The sequence below is a fragment of the Lepisma saccharinum genome, chromosome 5 (assembly GCF_977018435.1).
Source record: "Lepisma saccharinum chromosome 5, izLepSacc3.1, whole genome shotgun sequence".
In the NCBI taxonomy this organism is placed as follows: Eukaryota; Metazoa; Arthropoda; class Insecta; order Zygentoma; family Lepismatidae; genus Lepisma; species Lepisma saccharinum.
Genome location: NC_139233.1, coordinates 38,739,333 through 38,762,120, shown reverse-complemented (window position 1 = coordinate 38,762,120; position 22,788 = coordinate 38,739,333). Strand labels below are relative to the sequence as shown.

The following is a 22,788-nucleotide window of genomic DNA, read 5'->3' as shown; positions in this document are numbered from 1 at the left end:
TTAACTGAAAATACATATCTTGATGACATCACTTTCTTTTGTGAAGCAACTCTCATATAGATATACGGTATTATCCGCGATATTAATAACTTAAATAAATCAGCCAATCCTGGATGAAAACATGATATATATTGTGTCCGTAAAACTATTTTCTGGCAATCCCTTTGACATAATTCAATTGTCACAGATATTATAACACAAAACAAATGTATGTCAACATAAATGCATATCCCCTTGCGACAGAATCCATGTGCAAAACTCAGAATATACTACACTAATCCAATTCTTGAGAGCAGAATTTACAAGCCAGTACTGTTGCTATTTTTAAAGTTGGCAACTTATCACACAATTGTAATTCCAATTGCACGCGCCCAAAAAGGAAATTCAGAGCAAAATAATTAAAATATAAACACCTAAATGGAAAGAAAATAACCTGAGGAAGTGTTTAATAATGGGTCCACCATCCTTCATTTTCGATTACTTCCTGCAGACGTTGTGGCATGTTAGACACCATCCTCGAACATAGTTGAGGACGCCGACGCATACTGTCCCAAACATCGTGCACGTGTTGTTTCAAATTTTCCAAAGAATGGTATTGCCTTGGATCCCAATCCCTGCTGATTATTCCCCATATGTTCTCGATGGGATTAAGATCCGGTGACTTGGCTGGCCATTTCAAAAGTTCAATTTCAGGATGTTCCTGGAACCAATTTATCGTGCCTCGTGATGTATGCACGCTACTGTTATCTTGCATGAAGGTTATAGTTGGCATTTCCTCTGCTGGAAAGAGTGCTCGAACACTAGGCATCATAGAGTCCTCTAGTAAACTGGTGTATTAATCTGTGTTCATGGTAGAACATACATCGACAAGTTCTCCAACACCAGAGGCAGAATCCATCCCCAGCAACACAGTGATATCCTTCCCTGTCTGTAGGTGGGCACTACGTGTTCGGCCTCGTATCTTGTATTGTCTGGCCGCCAGAGTGTTAACTGTCCAGATGAATCGGAACGGAAAACTTTCTCATCTGTCCATATTACCTTTTCCCAGAATTCTAGAGGTTTATTAATATATTCTCTAGCAAACTGAAGACGAGCCTCTCTGTGTCTTTGTGTGAGATTGACCTGTAAGCAAAAGGAACAGTACTTTTAATATCATACCCACCAATCTCATTACGCGGCAGTGTTATGTTATGAGACTAAAATACGGGTGCACCGTGTCTTCTCAGAATTTGGAATATTTGTCTTCAAACCAAGCTTTGTCGAACCATATTATTATTACAACATATAACTTTACAACAATCCCCATGAAATAGTCTTCCATGTCTCTTCTGAACACTAAGTCTTGGAGTATTTCTCTAATGTGGTAAAAAGAAAAGTGTATTATTGTCAAGCATTGTTTTTCGATCTATCATGGCAAAATTCTAATTTATTGTTTGTGTCTAAAGTATTAAATAATATATATATGAAATTTATATTAAATGCAAACTGTGTAATCTCTGAGAATAATAAAACCGTTGTCCCATTCGGCATCAGATCTCGGAACCGCAAGCAATTGGCGGCGCCGCCGCTGTGGTCACGTGAAGCTGCTGTGCTCCCAGTAGCCTCCACGGAAGCGGGCAACTAGGTGGAATGCAGGTACGGGATCCGGTGGATGGCTGGTGAGCCAGGAAGACATGCATATTGAAATTAACTCGACAAATTGTAAATAGCTACATGTCACGAGACAACGATATAATTCGAATGGAACTTGCCCCATTTTAAAGACAAAATTTCCTTCTCTTTCCACTCCATGTAATAAATATTCAACACAACTCCAATAATGATGAACTCAAAAATAACAGTAATAATAACATGTATTACTAAACGTAGTAGTAGCAGCCCGAAAATGAGCAAAGCGTAACAGCTTTAATTAAGAAAAGTGATGTTAGGATATTTTGGGTCTGAAATTCGCTTCAATGAAATATTCTGTATCGGATTTTGATGACTGGAAAATGAGAATATAAGCATTTTTAGTATTAATTGGGGAATTCAGGATTATATACTCTTGAGTGTATTCTAATTAGATATGACAGAGCATTCATTCAATTTAAGGGGTAATATCCAGCTCTTGCACATTAATATTAATTGTAGTGTAATATATGTAGAGGGTGGTTTATAGTTCAATTGTTGTTCAGTACTATTTACGTATTGCTCTTTTGTGTAAATAACATAGCAATCTCTACAGAAGCAGACAAAGATTTAGAACGAAACTGAAGGGAGATACGTAATATCAAGCATTGCATTCAAAAAATAATATACTCCAAGAATAATTTCTAATTTGCGGAAGTTAGTGAGAGATTTACTACACGTAGAGAAGATTAATATTATTTTCATATGTTGATTACAGAGTTTCTAGCAGATACAGTAGACCATTTCAAAATGGAGGTCTTTGGAATTGGCAACGAGTAAAAGATAACAAATAAAAAAAAATATTCTATTAGTGAAATATACTGGGAATTAATATGTTTACACCTGGTTATGTAATAGATACCTACGATTTTCGTTTGTCTAATAACTGTATGATTATCTGAAAAGAAGGAACGGCAAAATACCAGGAGGTTAGAGAGAGATGTCATGAAACACTGGAGACTAACTACAGCACTAAAACTAAATTTCACAAATACTTCTTATACTGTACTTTGAGAATTCAATTTCACATCTAAAATGAAATGAACCACAATGGTAGTTAGAAATTCTTATTTCTCTACGAAACACCAGATATCCTACACATGACGTCTCTTTCTCATTTGCTGACGTTGGTATATCAAGCGAATCAAAACTAAATTACATTTATTGTAATGTCCTGTGGTGAAACATGTTTCATGAAAATGTATCTCCCCTCGGAATTTATTAGACTAAAATAACTCTCTATCTTCCATCTATCGTACCGATTAAAGACCAATCAGAGTGCTTCAATAGTTACCTAAACCTTGAAAGTACACAACTAGTGTGACGATTTTTATGTTGTTTTTTTTTAAATTTATTTTTCCACTTTAGTATGTCACACTTCAAGACTTCCTAGAGCTTATTATTGGCAGGTCTACTGAATGGTAATACCTTGTATTTGTAGAATGATACGGCAAATATTGGCACAGAGAATTATAAGGGAACAAAACGTGAATCTGCAAGAATTTTGCTCACGAATGGTGCACATTTATCCGCAAAATGTAAACAGTTGCAAAAAAACTTTCGTAAACTTAAATATTTGTAACAAAGAGGAAATTCAAATTCTATGCATAACATTTTATCCTTTACGATCTGATCATTTAAAGGTAAAACATACAAATTAGTAACTTTGTTTGTATGGGTGTAAAACGTAATCCGTTATACTATATATATGTAGCTTAGCTTACATTCAAAGTCTTTAGAATAAAATGTTAATAAACAAATGTAGACATGGGAGAGATTAAACAAGACGTGAGTAGAGAAGGAGACATAATGCTGCACTAAGTAATCTGTTTGCACGCCCCCCACCAAATTAGAATATTAAAATTCAATACACCTTGATGTATGTCCTAAAAATATATAGCAGCTAGGTTGATCTTCCAGAGTGTTTGGGAGTATTTTCGCTTTGGTTTTATGTTTTTTTTTCTTCATGAGATTGTAACAAAAATATAATTGTTCATTGCTACGGAAAATCTAAACTGTTACTAGCATCTGATTTTTATTAACTTTTTTTAAAAAAATATATTGTTATGATTTCTATTTTTTTCCCTGATACTGGATTATTGACCTGATGTTGCGAAATAATATTACTTTGAAAATCTCATTCGTGAAACATGCCGAAATATTCAGTCCATTTTTATTTACGATTTAGTTATAGCGTACTTGCATAACCTAAAATTATGGCGTTCAGTCAATGACACCTATACATTGCTTATGCCAGAATTTTATTTCGGGAGAGGGATCATCCCTTATCACCAGCCGCCAACTGAAGGCGAGAAAGTGGGGTAGAACCACTGTAGCTGATTTTCTCCGTGCATTATAACTTATTATACTACAATATGTTTAATCAAGGGGTTGCGAGTTCGTTACCTGGTGGAGGAACATTGCACAGTGGTTCGGATCCCACTTTAAACTGCAGATCGAGTCCCGATTAGCTTATCTGTGCATATAATGGACTTGAAACATAATTTCTATTCAAACAAGATGTTTAATCCTGCAAATGAAGTAAAATTAATTACCACTATACACTATTTAAAGTAGATATTTTATAAGATATTAAGAGGGGGCTTGAGCTCCCCTTCGCTACGTGCAAGATTACTTACCTTCCTTGCAGCAATGCGTTTCCGAAGCCCGTTCTCCCTTAGTCTTCGTCGGACAGTCCGTTCCGAGCAATCCAGTTGCAAAGACCGCAAAATAGCTGTTGCGGGCTTAAAAGGATCTCGCCTACTTTCCTCAACAATTGCATCTATTTCCTGTTGAGTGGTTGACTTTTGTCTGAAACGCCTCTGTTTGGTTTTCAATCCACCTTCTCCTTCTTCTTCATATCTCCGTACCCACTTACACACAGTGTTTAAAGATATCCCCATTTCTTCCGAGATACTCTTTTTGCTTCGGCCTGCTTCCCATTGCCCAATTATTCTTCCCCGAGTCACCAACGATATGTTAGCCATTGCTGTGTATCACGAACTGATTGCGATTCACTTTCCTTTGCTGCATTCGTGTCATTGCCCTTCTCATCACGTGGCTTCCGAATTCACCAATGAATTATTTTCTGTGGTTCATAAATTAAAATTCAATAAGTAAAAAAGTACGCACATTGTGAACCAGATTCGAACGTACGACCATTGACACCCTATGCAGGTGCGCTAACCCTCACGGCTACTTTTACCACTACCCAGATGTATCCACAAAATCGAATGAAAGCAACTTATATGTATAACACATTGCAAGAAGTTAATGGTTCCTCGTCGTGATTAGCTAAAAGTTGTAAAAATGCGACATTAAACAAACTATACAAACCAGTATCTAAATCTGTCTTGAATCTTCTATGCAAAAGAAATAAACCAAAAAAGGGGAAAATATAACAAAACACGATGTAAAACTGACATCCTAGCGTACCACATTAGCAGCTAGGGCAATACGCGCTTACCACGGAATGTATGCGGGTAGAGGTGCGCATCATTTGGTTAAATAAAAAAAATATTAAAAAAGCAGAAATCGTTAATAGTTCCCACGTGATTTTCTAAGAAAGAAAAAGAGCACTCGCGCAGAGTTGGACTCGAACCTGCGATCGTGAGCATGGAAGTTCGATGCCGTAGCAGGCACGACCACTCCTCACAACCCCTAAAGGTTTCGTTGTGAAGTGGAAAATGATAAGTTGAAAGAAGAAAGCTACTGTCAGTGCTAAGTGAAGTATCGTCACTAGAGATGACGTTTTCGCTTTGATGTTACCACCCACATCCAGGAGAGAATCTCAATTGTGTTTGCATCCTTTGCGCTAATAAATCATTATCTTGTTCCAGCACTTACATGAATACACTGCAACTTTTCATTCACTTCATCGGGACGATGCACATGTTTGCAAATTTTCATCTTTACAGGTTTTAGATAGCCAACATGCGAAGTGCAACATAAATTAAAAGTTAAAAAAACAACTAAAATACACACTTTTAAAAGTATTACAAGCGAGATAATTAGGAAACAAATTCATGCTTATTCTTGGAATCGAACACAGGTTGTCCGGATGGTAGCCTGACATGATAACCAACACTCGAAAAGAGACACGGTGACGTGTGTAGTCAAGTAGTGGACTGAATAAAACTATTTTGATAATAATTCGGATATTACTGTAAAACGTGCTACTTTGAAATATTTTCTATTCTGGAGTATTTTGTTTATATTGGTAATTTTCGGGGTTCTATGGTTCTCACTATCAGAGGCATAATGTTCCCATTGTTGTGTGTATTTTTGTAAGATATATCGTGAGTTAGTTTGAACAAACGATGTAAATAAAGCCAACAGGTGAAGGGCAGTAAAAAATCGTAGCTGTGGAATTTTTTGAGAAAATATTACATATATTTGTCTCTATGACCTCTTGTGACAGAGGATTTATTAGAACAAATTGATACATTAATAGATCAAATTTCATGTGTGTCTTTTCGTCAAAATGCCTGGAAATCAATATTACGCATTTCTTCGTTGATGGAAAAAAATTGTCCTTGGTTGGGATCGAACATAGATCCCTCTGGTGAGAGCCCGGTACGCTAACCAACACTAACAATAACACTGCACTGCCTAGCTTCCAGTCAGTGTATTTTTTTTATTTGAGTAGTTTTGGTCTCTCCCTAGGTTAATTAATCACGAGAATAGTGAGGAATGTTTTTTTAGACGAAGATGATAAATAGACACACAGGAGTAATCACCCTCGCAAAAAATCCAGAACTCGAGCTTGGAACCTTCGATGCGAGGTGTGTTTCTTGTTCTAACTATATCTGTGTGTTTTCGTTACATTCATGGTGTTTCGTGAGTAGATATGAAGAATGTAGATAAATAAGACAAGTGGATGCAAGGGACTGGAGAATCGTAGCTACGGAACCATTGAGAAGATATCCTTCGCCAAGATAGAGAATCTCTATATCCCTTGTGATAGAGAACCTATCAGAAGAATGTAAAAGACAGATTAAAATATTAAATTTGATTTGTATCCTTTAGTCAAAATGCCTAGAAAACAATATAATATACTTGTTCTCTGATAGAAAATAATAAAATGTTTTGCCCATCGTGGGGATCGAACCCAGGCCTCGTTGATGAAAGCTCTGCACGCTAACCAACACACTATCAATAACACTACGTTTTCTTTTTTCCAGTCAGTCTGTTTCCTTCCTCAACACCTGAAAAAGCAAATGCATCTAATTTCTCTGATAATTGTTTCATTGTCTATTAATAGAAACAACGTATGTCTCAAATAGACACATTCTTTCTGTGAAATATCCCATGTTTCGCACATCGTGCTTCTCCGTTTACTGTTATTTGGATATTCACTTGGAAGTTAAAACTTAGCTTTGTGTGTTTGTTTTCACGTGCATGTGTGTGAGAAGAGTGGTGTGCACGTGTGTTTGATGTTACTCTAGGTATTATTTTCGTTCAAAGCATGAATATAATTGTAAAATATAGAATTTACTGTAATGCAAGGAGTGAAAATATAAACCCAGTCCGTCAGGTTCGTTCCCAAACAACATTAATTAATGGAACATAACGTGGACCGAGTATTATTCCATGTCGAGAACACGAGACATTACTTCCGACAATCTTCATCTCGTATTTCTCTTTAGCATCACTACTCAATTTACAGAAACGTATACCCGTGACTGGTATACAAGCCGCAGAATTACAATGTTGTTTGGGTTGTCTAGTCGCAAGGCGCTTGGTGGTCAGACATGGTTGGCTTGCTTGAGTGTTTCTTCAATAGGGTCGTTACAACGCAGAACTGTCCAAGACTGTACAATAACTATAGCACCAAGGCTATGTATATGAGGATGAATGAGGATTTTGTGTTTGCGAATTTTTTAAAGGCCGAATCACACGGAGCTGGATATCCATTTAGCTGGCGCTGAACTATAGCTACTTGCCCGGATGTGATGGCTGCCTGGCTGGCTACTTGACTGGTTTGGAGGAATAGGACATGTTCTAATTGCTACTGTCTTTCCTCGACTGGATTCTGTGGAACAGCCAATCAGAGTTTGGCCACGTGAAGATAATCTGTGAGTTTGCAAAAGGGAGTTCTTGCCTGTGGTTTCCGAGTGTTGGCCGTTTTTTTTTTAGTCTCTCGATAAAAAAAGGAAAGAGATGACGTGCAGTGCATTCGTGTTCAGTTCATTAATCAATGGAAAAGTGTGACATTTTTACGTAGTCATCGCAAGATTTGCCAAACGTCAGGGTCGATCTTTTAACGAAGGGAAGGGGGGCACAATATTTCTCTGCGATAAACGCCAAGGTCACTGCCAATTCAAAGCTCATACCACAGACCTTACGACTACAAAAGACATAATTCTATCCCATACGACGAGAATTATTAAATATGATGGAAACTGAAATGCAAACACCTCAATTGTCGCGTTTAAAGGTAAGAATAACCTTTATGGTCCACCTCCAGTTGGTTGTTTTGATAAAGAAAAGCAAATTTCATAGCGTTCAATATGTGCTTTTCCTCTTAACAAGTGGAAATAGCAGACATTCGCAGTGGCGTGTCCAGGATTTTCGAAGGGAGAGGGTTACATGTATTTTTTAGTAGTCATTCCTCATTTTGCCATCCTTTCCTGCCTGTCTTCTTTTAAGAATATTGAGCCTAAGCAGGGATTATGACCCTCACCAACACCTCCTTGAGTACGCCAATGGACACGCGGAATGATCTTGATGGCTCCAGAGAAACCCTGCCGTGGCTGTAAACACGGGGATGGCGGCTTAAAAGGGCATGTTATGACCCAGGTCTGTCTGTTCGGAAACGTTCGGCTGTTCTCGGCACCGGCAGAGACCAGAGGGATTCGCACCATTTCTGATGAGCTGAGGATTCTAACGCCATTGCCTTCAATATGAAATTTGTCGGGAGGGTTCGGCGCGAGGGATAGTACTGGGCCCACATTTCGATGCGCTAAGATTAGCGAATCTCTTGCTTATTTCGAGCTGTTTCATGCTGTCGCTTGGTTTATTTCGCACAAATATGCAAGTATTCTGACTTTTTTTTACTTCTTCTCTAAAATATTTAAAATGCAATATTTTTATTATCTTGCTTGGTCATCGCCTCATCTCCCGATGACCGGACGCTTCGCCTGTCATTAATATTTAGATATTTATGCAAAGCGATGCGATGTGTACGTGACAAATATGATTAGCCGAAAAATGAAAATCCTTATTATTGCTTACAAGTGTATTAAATTAAATGTTTGATTTTGTTTTTATTTTTTCAAGCCAATCTAGTCCATATTTTTCTTTTTTAATTTTCAATAAAAGCACAAAGCAGTAATTCTCCTACAACATTCTTCAAATTGCTCGTCCATCTTTACTGGCAATGTCTTATGGGAACAAAAGGCTATCGACAAGTACGGTAACACGCATTGTGCGAGGCGAAAACTAGCAAATGGGTAGCCAGTCCAGCGCCAACTAGGGCTTTCCAAGTCCATCCTGAAAGGACGCAGTTTCCTGATGCCATAAGATTTGCTACGGGACCTAAAGGATATTCCACAAAACAGCTTACCAGAACGCTTTCCAACAGTGGAAGAAATGCTGAGGATGGTGTAGTAACAGTGGAGGGGACTACTTTGGAAGGGATAAATCTGATTAATCTGTACGACAAGTAAGTGAAATATTTTTTGAAAATGTTAGGCTTCTTTTTGGACAGACCTCGCATATACGTTGTGTTTTCTGCTGTTGACGACATTTCGACTTCGGTGTTATAAGGATCCGAATATTGAAATTCGATACATAAACAACTGAAGTCTGTGGTAAATAATTAGTGTCTATATGAATAGTTTATTTGTAGACTATTATTATGAAGTTTACTTCTCAAAAAACGGAAAAATTAACGTCACCCAATTGATCCAACTTAGGTCAATGTAGTTGGAATTCAAATTTAAAAAAAGTATATAAGCAGAAGGGGAAATTTGAACCCTCAATCTTCCGAATACGAGCTCGTTCTCAGTTCCCTTCACAAAGTAAGAGGTCAAATGAGCTTTGTATTTTCTTATGATTTGTGTAGTTAGAAGACAAAAATAAATTGAAACAAACCGAATATTTGTCAAAGGGAATGAGACACAGCAACAATACTCAGCAGTGTTCATTCCGTATCAGATTCTTCAAGTTCCAAAAGTGAACTTTTCAATCACTCTAAATATAGTTACCTCACCAATTTAAGTTGCTTCACTACATCGCATAGAGAATAGTTTTTCTCCCTTTCTTGATAAGCAAATGTTTTTTGCCATACGACTTAGATAACGGAAGTATAGATAGGTATGTTCTGCATTATCAGGGAACTGTCTGCTGAGCTTGATCTTCGCAGGAAAAACTCCCGAGTGAAAGAACAAACAATTTATAACCACCGATAAAAGATACTGATCCAACATTAATGCTTCATTAAAACAAGCAAGTGAAAAAAATGAAGGCAATAAAGAACGTAATTATACGCAACTAATTAACTTACAGAAGAGCGTTAGTTTCAACTATTTACTACTAGACAAAAGTACGCCAAAAAGACGAAAGGATTTTTCTGGTATTTCGTACAGGTATGAAATGTATGAGAAATTTTCCGTTCCAACTCACAGAGAATACAATTTGGAACATAATTATGATTATAGTCAATGACAACAAACATTTTACTGTAACGAGGAATTTGAAAATGTATTTTCGCTAAAATTTTCAGGTTTTGGCTATATTTTCCAATGTTCAAAGAATTGCAACATTTAAACTCCCTAAAACCTCTGGGAAAATGACGTTTGATTAGCACACAAAAAATTGCAAATACACGCTTTGTCGCTTATCGATAACGCTTCTGCCTATCTTCTTAACCTAGTTGCATACTCTCCCACTGCGGCGCTGACTTCGTGTGGTCAATGGGCAGGAGCAATTAGTTTGCCATGACAGAACTTCCTGTTTTTATAGTTGCGAATCTTTCCTTTACACAGTTCCGGAAAACATGACCCGACGCTATACCGCTTCGCTCGAGTAACTGCAGCGTCCTACATGCACAAATCCAAACAGAGTAATAGCTTTAGACAACAACGTTACATCTCTCAAATCAAACAAGTTCTAGTTTTCAGCTGGGAAAATGTTCTTCCGCCAAGACGATTCTGAAACAACTGGCATGTAACCGACTTTCCTCAATATATGAAACTGAGTTTAATATTATATCGATTTCACATTTTTATTTTACAAAAACCGAACTCTAATTATCAGAAAAAAACGAAACATTTTGTGTGTGAAATGTAAGCGAGAAAATCCATACCAGACATACTTCTACAGCCAACGGTAAAGATAACAGTAGGACTAATTGTCCATTACTATTTCGGGGCACTTATTGTCCTCTGTTTATTGACGTTTTTATTTCAATCCATAATCATTACGTTGTGGAAAACTGACAGTGAAAATGGTGATGGACAATTCGCCTACTATTTCTTTTGCCGTTGGGTGTACGAGAATACAGCAGTTAAAAATTGTGACATACTTTCAATATAATGTTACTTGATATTGCATTAGGTAATACAGTGGGATCCATGAGTATTACCGTGCAAATTGTCCATTACTATTTTCATTAATTTTCCTCTTACATCCTATGTGCTTTTATGCGATGGATTTTTATGTATGCTGGTGCAAAAGTTGTCAGCTTGTTTTGAGTTATCTTAATTCTTGAAGATCTTACTTGATAAAATAAAGTGCACGAACATGGTAATGGACAATTTACACGGTAATACTCATGAATCCCACTGTACACGGGCATAAAGTGTTACTTTGTAATTACCATTTTGAATGTCTTTAGACTTATGAGCTAGCATTCTGAAATCAATTTTCTACTTCTATGCGTTAACTTATGTCATTGGATTAATCGCGAAAGTGTGAACTGATGATGCATGTCTGAACTTTTCCCTCTCCCCCAACTGCCGTATATTTTCCGATAAACGCGTCTGTCCATAACTTTAGCACATTTAAACAAAACCTAACAGGTCAACAGGTTAGTACTAGGAAATACATTACTAGAATTTCGGACACACGGAACATCATTTTATTATGGTTATGATTATTTACTATATACCGTAATTGGAAATAGTTCGTCAAAGTTGAGACATATCGATAAAAAGTACTTGGGCGACCAGTGTTGGTATATTGTGCTTCGATAGCCTGAACTCTTATTTAAATAGCGACGGTACAAGCCCGTTCACATAAAGTGACACACTTTATAGGGTTTAACATTTGAAGAATGTACTACTTTATCTGAACAGGAGTGTACATTGACGAAACGAGACTAGTAAATAGGAACTCATAACTAGAATATTTTATTTCTGTGAAATCAAAAGCATGGAGCAAGTCCCAATGGCAAATATTGGTCACTCGGCAGCTCTGCAGGAAAGGCTCGCTGGCAGGTTCTACATTGAATGGCATTGTGCTGACCACTGGAATGAATCTCATCGAACGAATATCGCAACGCAACTGGTTGCTCGTCAAATCGTGAACGCGCGTTATGCGTAGGTTGGTCGAACACAGTTTTATCGATTCTAACATACTCAAATCGATTACGTTCCTTTTACTGGCCTCTGCCCCAAACCAGGAAGGACAGACTGAAATTTCTTGATAGTTACAAAACCACCCAGTGTGAACAATCATCACAATTTTACACATAAAGCTCATATACACTCTCAAATACCTTGGTTTTATATAACTTACATTCACTAATTCATTATTTTTTTTAAAAAAAAATACAATTTCATATCATCTTATCTCAAAAAAGCAAGTATAATATATCCCATAACACAATGAAGTCAAATTTATGGGAAAAGGCACATTAACTTTTGATAATGTTTGTATAAAGCCTTTCGTTTGTCTGCGTGAATAAAACATTCCAATATAATATGATGAGCATCACCCCTTAAATTACCAGTCACAATTTGGAGATTTTAAAATGTGTATTTTAAAGAAACTATAGGCTGTGTTCTTGCATGACAGCTTCTTAGTCTATTTTTACAACTATTGCATTTCTTGATCCTTTACAATTATGAAACCAAGGTTCTTTTTAGTGTGCTCAAAATAAGGTCTCTAAGAAGCTGAGGCGAGACTGGACTTACTGTCAGAGAGACTGATAAACTATAATGGAATGGTATGAAATGTCAAAATTTTACCTAAATCAAAATTTACTATGCGACTTATTCAGACGTATAAAGTAGGCAGCCACTTGATTTGTAGATGGTCGTAGAAACTCAATACTGGGAAGCTCTATTGTATGCTCATGAAACGCTGCCCATGCACGCTACTCAATGCGAGTACGAAACTAGCGTTATGGTATCGTACTTTATTTTTTGTAACGAAACACCAGTAAAAGCTGTGTTTTTACTGGTGTTCCTCCAACGGGAGGATATTTTATACTTGGACTATTTAAAATAGCAATTGTTGGGTATCCTTTAATTAAAAACTATGCAGGAAGAATAAATAATCCGTGACTTGATAATAAACGTAACAACCTTTTCACTTTGTTCGACAATTAGAAGATTGGAATCGCGAATTAAATTAAATCTCAAGAAGTGAAAATTCGCTACATGCGGAAGTACATGGTCCTGCCTTATTTGAAAGCGTTTAGATTCCGCGCTGTGACAAATAACTCGTCGCATCTGCATAATTGGAAACTAAATGGGTAATTTGTTTTGAGGGTTTGAACATGCATGCTGCTTCGTCACTGGCTGTAAAAAAAAATGTTAGCTGTATCTGTAACGACCAAAAGATATGAGGAATACTAACTTTCCCGTTCTCATTAACACCCATAAAAATGAAATGGCAAAAGATAAACACGCTGGTTTTGCAGTGCACATTAAGAGAAATGGCGTGCCCAGGAATTTGTAAACTATGACTTTTTTTTTTTTTAGAATTTCCGTGCTGTTTTCCCCATCTTTTCGTGTATCTGTGTATTTAAAAACTAAGTTGGACCAAAGCAAGAGGGGTATGACATCTGTTGTTTCTCCCTTGGACACGCCACTGATTAAGGAGGTTGAAACACGTGTACCCCCAGTTTTACAATGAGTTTCATCCTTCTACCACCTACCCTGGTAGCTATAGGGAAGGTCACTGGTAAACAAGAAGACAGGAAGACAATTTGCTACAAAATCTCCCCATTCTAGGAAACAGCATGCTTGTTCAAGAAAATAGGTGCAGTTATATAGTCCGATATACGCAAGATTAAAATAGATATATCATTATTTTTTATGGATTGTTTTTTTTTATCATTGGAATGGATTTGCTGAAACCATTATAGTGATGTTCGTATTTACGATCTATCAACCCAGAAATGTGTTCGAATTTGAACATACATTATATATAATTTCTTCACTTTAAAGCTCTTAATTTGTATAGGACTACCCCATATATTAGGCTATGGGATGTCCTGATACATAAATGAAATGCAATGGTTAAAGGTGTGGGCCGGAATCCAAATTTGAACAATTTAAAAAAAAAAGCTTGGCCTCCCCTAAAATGAAATCACAAATACGCCGCTTGAGTGTTTGCTTACTATAGAAAATAGCTGATATTTCTACACCCAGCTTCCCAAAGCCAATGTATGACTTTCATTGGATATTTTAAGTGACCATAGCGCCTCCCCGATGATTGTCCCCATGAGCATGTCGGTTAGGGGCACACAAATAACAATGGATTCCTGCAAGGAGTGTTATGCGCATTATTAACGCAGCCTATAAGAAATGGGTCAAAAAATACAAGAGCCATTGTTAGCATTTGAACATCTAATTGTTGCGCACCTGTGTTAATTCTCCTTTAGACTGTTCGGTGAGCAACAGATCTGTCAACGATTTCAGTCAGCAAAATTTTAAACAACGCACATTACTGCTACAAGTTAATTCTGAATAATGCATGTGAAAAAATCCATAGAATAACAAATTTAACAAGACTGGAAAATCTATGAACGCTGATTACGTTATTTTTATAAGAGCACAGTTGCCTTCATTCGTGCAATAAGAATAACTGAAATGGCATCTCATCGCACTGTAAGTATTCTATTGTTCCACCTATTTTGTTTATTCTCATACAGTAATTAATATTATGTATTATACGTGTATGTTGGGCATACAGCCAAATGTAAAGCCCTAAGTCCAATAAAGTTATGTGATGATGAGGGGTATTACATTAGCTAAGGCGTACTTTATTTTAGGTGCAAAACTGCCGTGGTTGTTACATCAACTGTCATCCAAAGCCAATCCCATCATTCCATAAGCCCGCTGAAAAGTGAAAAAAAAATGGGGGGGAAGCTGACGATCAATGGACAAACGTAGAGATCCATAACATGTGGAACCTCATCATTAGACATAAGTAAACCATTGGGTGGATTTCAGCAAATGATAAATATAAATATTATACTTAATTAAATATACATTAATGTAGCGCCCGCAAAATACATAGTTCGAATCTCACAGTCTGTAAAAGCTACAGGTGTGTTTCTTCGAGCTTGTTGTTTCGTAAATTGAAATTCAATCATTTTCGTCGACGCTATTAATCTGAATAAATGTAGCAAAACTGCGTAAAATAACCAAAAAACAAAAAATTCACTGGGGGAGTGAAATTCCTCGCTGGGGGGAGGCTGATCGAGTTTGGGGATAGGTTGGGGGATGTCTATGCAAATCAGTTGGGGGATGCTTAATGAAGATTTTCTTAACTGCGCCCCCCCCCCCCTTTCGAGCAGACTGCGAAGAAAAAACATGTTCATTGTACGCCACTGGATTAGAGTGGATTATCTACTATTTAAATTCCAAACAAACTTAAATTTTTTATCTGTTACGTAAAGCCTATCTTATCAGTGTGAGGCAATCGCCTACATTGTTACACAATTTCATTGTTTTTCGGAAACTATTCTGAAAAAAAAACTGCCTAAGGTATGCCCTGACCACTGAGAGGATACAACTACATGCAAAGTTTCTTGTCTTACTGAACACAAACTTATCGGGAGGTTACACTAGATGTACCGAACATGTGTTCATTATCTCAAATGATAAAATCGAGGTCTTCGTAATTGAAACTGTGTGTGTGTGTGTGTATGCAAGGAGGTTAGTTGTACAATTTCTCATACAAATTTCTATTACAAAACCAATATCGTAAGATATCTAGCTGAAAAACGATAACAAATATTTGGCAGCGAAGTCGCACTTATCTTTAGTTATATTTTTATTATACTGGCTGCGAACAGGCTTGAACAATAATTCTTAATAATTCGGAAAGAAAGTCGCGAGCCAGCCCATACTAGTGAAGTATGGTATCTTTAACGTTTGCTGGTTATTCCAACAATTAATAACGTGTTGCGTTCTTTCAATTTGAACGTCGGTTTTCTATTATTTGGGATAATTACAACGACAAGAATGAACAACTTATTCATGTCTTAATTTGGATTCGAACATGGATTCGCTTGAATCGCAACACGTTGTGCAACCACTATACACATCGTCAACGTTAGATTCACTGTCATAATAACTCGCTAATGTAACGCAAATAATAACTCGCTAAATGTAACACGCCATTTCAATTAAATAGTAAATGCCCTATTTTAGTAGTAGTGTTACAGTACAAATAAGTTAATTCCGCTCCAGAATATAATCCACGCTTTCTTTTAATGTTATCCAGCACCGGATGCATTTGACGACTAATGTTATCAATCAATATGTTAAGCATTTTATTGTAATGCTAAAAGTATAAAGTAAACAGTCGTCGCTACAGCCATATTGAATAATGTATTCATTAAGTTAATTGGAATTAACAAAAGGTAAGTTAATGAAGCACCACGCTTTCACCAGCAACCAATATGGCTATAAAGTTAAATAATGACGACTACGCTTGAGGTAAAATTGTACTCGAAGGGTTTTGTTATCAAATAGTAATTTGTACTTACCCTAGCCATGTTTTAAGTTTTTGCTGATGGTCTTGACGCAAGCTCCTATTCAGTACGAAGACTCAGCTGGAATCCACACTAGAAACAGCCATAACGATACTCGATTTGCTCTTACTTTTTAGCACCAAACACGAGTTTCCCTTCACGTTAACTAGCTCCACAATTGCGAATCCACACTTAATGATGACACAGGCCTGTCCGACCGCTGTCAATTCGATGTTATATCGGGCACAGCTACCAAGGACCCAAAACTGATGTTTTCGACTGGAAGGGGGGGAAAAGAAAGACAAGAAAAACGCCTATATCAGATTCGACTAGAGGGCTTTTCCCAAAGCAGGCGTCTGTTGCGGCGCCGACTACATCACTGCACACGCGCGCCGTCCGTGGTGGAGGAAGGGGAGGGGGATTGACCGTCGATCAATACATTTTGCCAGCTTCCTGCAAGTTTGGGGGGACCTCTGTATGCATCTGATTGAGGGTCGAGAAGGGGTTTTCGTAACCACTGCACTAGCACACAACTCACACGCAAAGCATATCGCACACGCTGAAGGATATTCGCTCAGCTGGTTACTGCAGAACGTTTTTTCAGGCAAGAAGCCTGCCTTCAAACCACCTGCCCAACTCACTACACCTGTGCAGCACACTCGTTGTCCATGACGTCAACAAGCGATAACAACATCCATCCTATCTCATCACTCGCTTTGCCTCTTCACTTCGGCAAGCACGAATCCCCTCGACGTGGAGTGTTTCACCATGCGTTGTTAGCGAACAGAAGCTACATGAATATTTTTCTCCCCCTAGCAGGCAGAACAAATTGCACCTGCTGCGCCCTATGTTCAGGACCGAAACTAGAGCATGAGTCAAAAGAGTCGAGGATACTAATTGTCGATAAATTAAATATAAATGTTAACGAATTTTGCACATTAAGGTTTACTAATAATCCTGATGCAAGGAAAGAAGGGAACGGTCATTAGCGAGTTTGCATGTCACACTAAAGAAAGGAACTTGGTGGATTATTTTTTCATTATATTTTTATCTTACAGAATGAAATTCCACCAATGGTAGTGCCCAGTCCGTGACCCGTACAGTTCTATGGTAATGGATAATTTGTCTGCAATGTGTGTCTACATTGTAGAGAATCTTCTTTTAGAACAATTTGTATTTTTTTCTCTATAAGTTTCCTGCATTTAAACGCGACGATGAGGATGAATGATAACGTAAATGTGTCACACTGTTGCCTTGTAATCAAGGTGTCTTTGGTTCAATCCAAGGTAGAAGCACATACTTGTAGTTCGGATCTCACTTTAAAGTATAGACCCAGTCCCGATTAGTCATACGAGGGTCACTATTTATATTTTGAGCCTAACAATGAAAAAACAGGAATTTGGCATTGAAAACTGCTTTATTGTTTTTCGAAGTATTCCCCTTTATGGTCAATACACTTTTGCATTCGTTCGAACCATTTGTCAAAGCAGTTTTTCCAATCTTCTTGAGACACCTCCATAATATGGTTTTTGAACGCATCAACGGCGTCTTCCGCCGACGAAAATCGTTGTCCACGCAATTTTTTCTTGACATTCGAGAACAAGAAGAAGTCATTGGGTGCCAAATCAGGACTGTACGGTGGATGACCCATCAATTCGATTTTTTGACTGTTCATAAAGTCGGCTGTTAGACGAGATGTGTGACAGCTGGCATTGCCTTGATGAAGAATGATCCGACGGCGTTTGTTTGTTTTCCGTATTTGACAGAAGACCTTTGGCAAACAAATTGTTGTGTACCATTCAGAGTTGACCGTTCTACGTTCCTCTAAAGGCACAGTTGCCACATAACCAGTTTTCCCGAAAAAACAGATGACCATTTGTTTCGATGTGCTTCGAGCGCGAACAACTTTTGTTGGATTGGGTTCATCTTGAAACACCCACACAGTCAACTGCTGTTTACGTTCAGGCTCATATGCATATATCCATGATTTGTCACCTGTTACAATCTTATATACGTCTTTTGAAGCACCACGATTGTATTTATTGAGCATTTGTTTGCACCAATTGACGCGAGCGTCTTTTTGAGTTTTTGTCAAATTGTGTGGGATCCAACGAGAACATACCTTTCTCACAGCTAAATGATCATGTAATATTTTATATATGCTGGTGGAACTAATGCCTATGGTTGCCTCAATCTCACAGTATGTCACATGACGATCTTGCAGTATTAGATTTTGCACAGCATGAATGTTTTCTTGAACAACAACTGATTTTGGACGACCTTCGCGAATCTCGTCGGTGAGCGAATGGCGGCCACGATTAAATTCGTTATACCAGCGTTTCACAGTGGCAAAGGATGGGGCTTCATCGCCAAATGTGGAAGTAAGTTGATCGATGCACTCTTGTCTTGATAATCCACGTCGAAAATCGTAAAAAATCATCGCAAGAAAATGTTCACGAGTTAATTCCATTTTATTGTTGTCGCGCAATCTCCAAGGCAACATAAACAACACAAATCAAGCTATTGACAAAACATTTGAAGTACGTTATGGTCAATAATGCCAGACGATTCCGTGCAAACGTCAAATCGCGCCTAACTTCAATCAGTGTTGCCAAGGCTCAAAATATAAATAGTGGCCCTCGTATCTTAGCATAAAGTGGACTTGAAACAAACCTTCTGTTGTACCAATTAATACGGGTCATCCAGCTGGCGTAGAGTTAATACTGTCGTCTTTAATCAAGGGGTCCTGGGTTCGATCTATGGTTGAAGCCGGCAGTGGCGGCGAAGGGGGCAGTTGCCCCCCACTTTTCGCCACATTTGTCCCCGCACTATGCTAAGCCTTATCTACAAAGGGAAATATACTGTCTTTGGCCCCCCACCAGTTTTGGAACCTTGCCCCCCCCCCACCTCCCACGGTTCTCTAACTCAATCGTCGCCACTGGAAGCCGGCTTAAGGGTGGGCGACCACATTCCTGCCTACGGGGATGAATATTATCACGTTGATTAAACATATCTGGGAAGATTTCAAAGGCTAATCCCACCAATCTCCTTCTACCAATCGCGAGAAACAAGCATTACGTCACTCTTTCAGGAACACGTGATTTATGTTTATCTTGTCAGAAACTCAAGGAAGTAAATATTAGCTCACCACTCCACAGTCTGGGCTTAGGCTGCTTGAGTAAGGAAGGAGTCGTAGAAAACCGACGAAATGTTGTATGGGGAGTCGAATGCGAAATGGACAGTTTCGGCAAAATTTTATTTCAAGGTAATGTACAGTGAGGTCCATGAATATTACAGTGCAAATTGTCCATCATCATGTTTGTGCACTTTATTTGACCCAATAAGAGCTTCAAGAATTAAAAGATAACTCAAAACAAGCTGTTGACAACTTCTGCACCAGCATACATAAAAATCCATCGCTTAAAAGCACATAGGATGTGATAGAAGAATTAATGAAAGTAGTCATGGACAATTTGCACGGTAATACTCATTGATCCCACTATACAGAGTGATCCCAAATTCGCGCAACCGTAACTTTCCGGTCAGCTATGTACAGGAAGCTGTTGGAATTAATTGATGACGTAGGTCAGAGCGGAAACTTTTTTTTTCGAGTGTTCAGTTAGCGAAAGTAGAAATACCAAAATTATCGCTGAGGTGTAATTTGCAAATTGGTGATAAGTGTTATACTGTGGTTTGTAATCAATACGGTTCATGTCAGCAGGGTAACCCTAGATATGTTGGGCGGTTTTCTTGTTTCACCCCCTTTCACTAAAATCTTCCTCTCCCCGTCCCGTCTACCTTAATTTGGAAGGGAGAGATACACAGAGAAGTATCGGTGGTGTCTTTTTATAACCGTTCCTTCAGTGTGTTTTTAACGGTTTTTAATTTTCAGTCGTCTGGCGGACGAAACGTTAGTGTCTACATACACCAAAACTTCAACAACTTCGTAAGATTTTGCTATCATCCTGAATGTTGAAATGCAAAAAAAAGAAAACTAATATAGATGCTCAACATCAACAACAAAGAAGGAAAATGTGTGCATTCTGATATCCTCAAGCAAGAGGAGGATGACCAGATTCTTCTGCTGCCATTGCTCTAAAGCCATATGTGGTGAACACCAGCCAAAGTGTTGTTTTGAATGTACACAAGACTTATAAAAATGTAATTTTGCATTCCTGCCATGCTTTTCATGTATTTTGGAAGTAAATACTAACTTTTGAAGCCAATAAAATAGTTTTTGCACATCGCCTGTGTTTCATACTAAGGGTTAGTAGCGGCGATTAGGGGGCGAGGGAGGACAGTTGCCCCCCACTTTTTGCCACTTTGTCCCCGTTATATGCTATACCTTATGTACCAAAGAAAAGTAAATTGTTCTTGCTCCCCCTAGCTTTTGCACCTTGCCCCCCTAGTTTTGGAACCCAATCGCCGCCACTGTTTAGTATTAGAAGTACGGACTCTTTCATTATATGAAAAACAAGGACTATGTTGAACATCTCTAGCACACGCAAGAATACACAGATTCTAATTGTTTCTTTTCTATCGTTTAGGCAAAGAAATTGCCTTTATTTTGATGTATAACACATGTATAGTAAGACCAAAAAATAAATTGTTTCACATAGCTGAAAATCACATAAAATGCCCGGGTTTCTGAGTTATTGCCAATTTAAATACCCTGGAATTCAATGTGTTAACGTTTGGCACAGCACACGTTAGCTTTCTAGGCTTAATCATTTTGTTTCGTGAATGGGAGGGGAGGGATGCCATATCCAGTACTGAATTCGGGAAATGCATATATTTGTAAGGGGATCCTCTTTTGAAGGGAGATAATATATGTTATTATTATTATTATTACAAGAAAACGTTCCAATAATGAGAACTGCAAATGGGATAATTAATTTGTAAAGGCTGTACAATGGGATCCATGAGTATTACCGTGCAAATTGTCCATCAACATGTTCATGCACTTTATTTGACCCAATAAGAGCTTCACGAATTAAAAGAAAACTCAAAACAAGCTGTTAACAACTTCTGCACAGCATACATAAAAATCCAAGGCTTAAAAACACATAGGATGTAAGAGAAAATTAATGAAAATAGTCATGGACAATTTGCATGGTAATACTCATGTATCCCACTGTACTAAAGGCAATTTTGTGGTATCCTTTCGATACCAGATGGCAGCACCGGCATGGCAACAGAGTGTCATATTGCCAGATCGACGTTAGATTGTTTGTTTGATGCGAGTTTCTCTGAGGTCCAGTGCTGAAAGCTCCTCCTTCATCTTCCTGGACAAATATCTGTTCAATCGCGATGATTGGTTAAACCACGATAGTTGATGACAAGGAGGGAGAGAGAGGATCAGTCTTCCTGCAAATAAATGTAGACGGTCTTCTAAGGATATTGTGAGAAATTGAACGGACTACAGTCAGCGGCGGCGCCAGGATTTTTCATCTAGAGGTGCTGAGGGGGTGCGAGAAGAAATTTAGGGGGTGCGATGCTGAAAATATGGAAAACATGAAACACGCGTGCAACCTTTCAAAACTGGGGGAGCAAGATGGCACAACTGGGAGGGGGCTAGGACAGCTTACTTTCCTTTGGCAGATAAGGTTAGCATAGTGCTAGAGCAAAAATTGTAAAAAGTGCACCCCTAATCGCCGCCACTGATTAACATAAATTAAATTATATGTATGAAATGAAATATATAACTTTAGATTGGCATTCGTTCTCCAGGGAGGATGTACCGGGCCCCCTCCCCTTGCCCTTTCCACGGACGTGGTCATACGGTGTAAACATTCAGATACACGTTGCAGTCTTGAACTATGTAGTGAAATACAAAATAAAATCATCCTTGCCTTTAAATCACAAATTTTAAACCTTTTCAATGTAACCAATGGAGGTTCAATACATAGTACATTATACCTTCCGTCTGCCACAAGACAAAACGCGAAGAGCACAGCAACTTCGTCTTTGTTAAAATTCCTTCTGCCGCACTATGCCCAACAACGAACTGTAAAATTTCGTGAACATTGAGTCTCTTCCTAACAGTTTTTAAAAAGAGCCTGAAATGGTACTACGTGGAGCAAATACATAGAAGGTATTAACAAGAAAACTATCCTTCACGTTACAACTCGCATTAAATAATTTCCTAAACACGACCTGGTGATACCTTGAAAGCAACTGAA

General features: G+C 38.1%; 1 protein-coding gene across 4 annotated transcripts in view; it reads right to left on the bottom strand.

Moving 5' to 3' along the window:
• The window catches only part of LOC145987773 (uncharacterized), a 376,171-nt gene extending 358,804 nt beyond the window's left edge, over nucleotides 1-17,367 (bottom strand). For 2 of the 4 annotated variants that reach the window (XM_083122457.1, XM_083122458.1), the window contains exon 1: nucleotides 16,622-17,367. In XM_083122457.1, the coding sequence (XP_082978583.1) occupies nucleotides 16,622-16,630 (9 nt within the window). In that variant the 5' untranslated portion in view covers nucleotides 16,631-17,367. The remainder of the gene's footprint in view (nucleotides 1-16,621) is intronic. The other 2 variants (XM_083122455.1, XM_083122456.1) reach the window with 2 other exon arrangements.
• Between the last annotated feature and the right edge of the window lie 5,421 nt (nucleotides 17,368-22,788).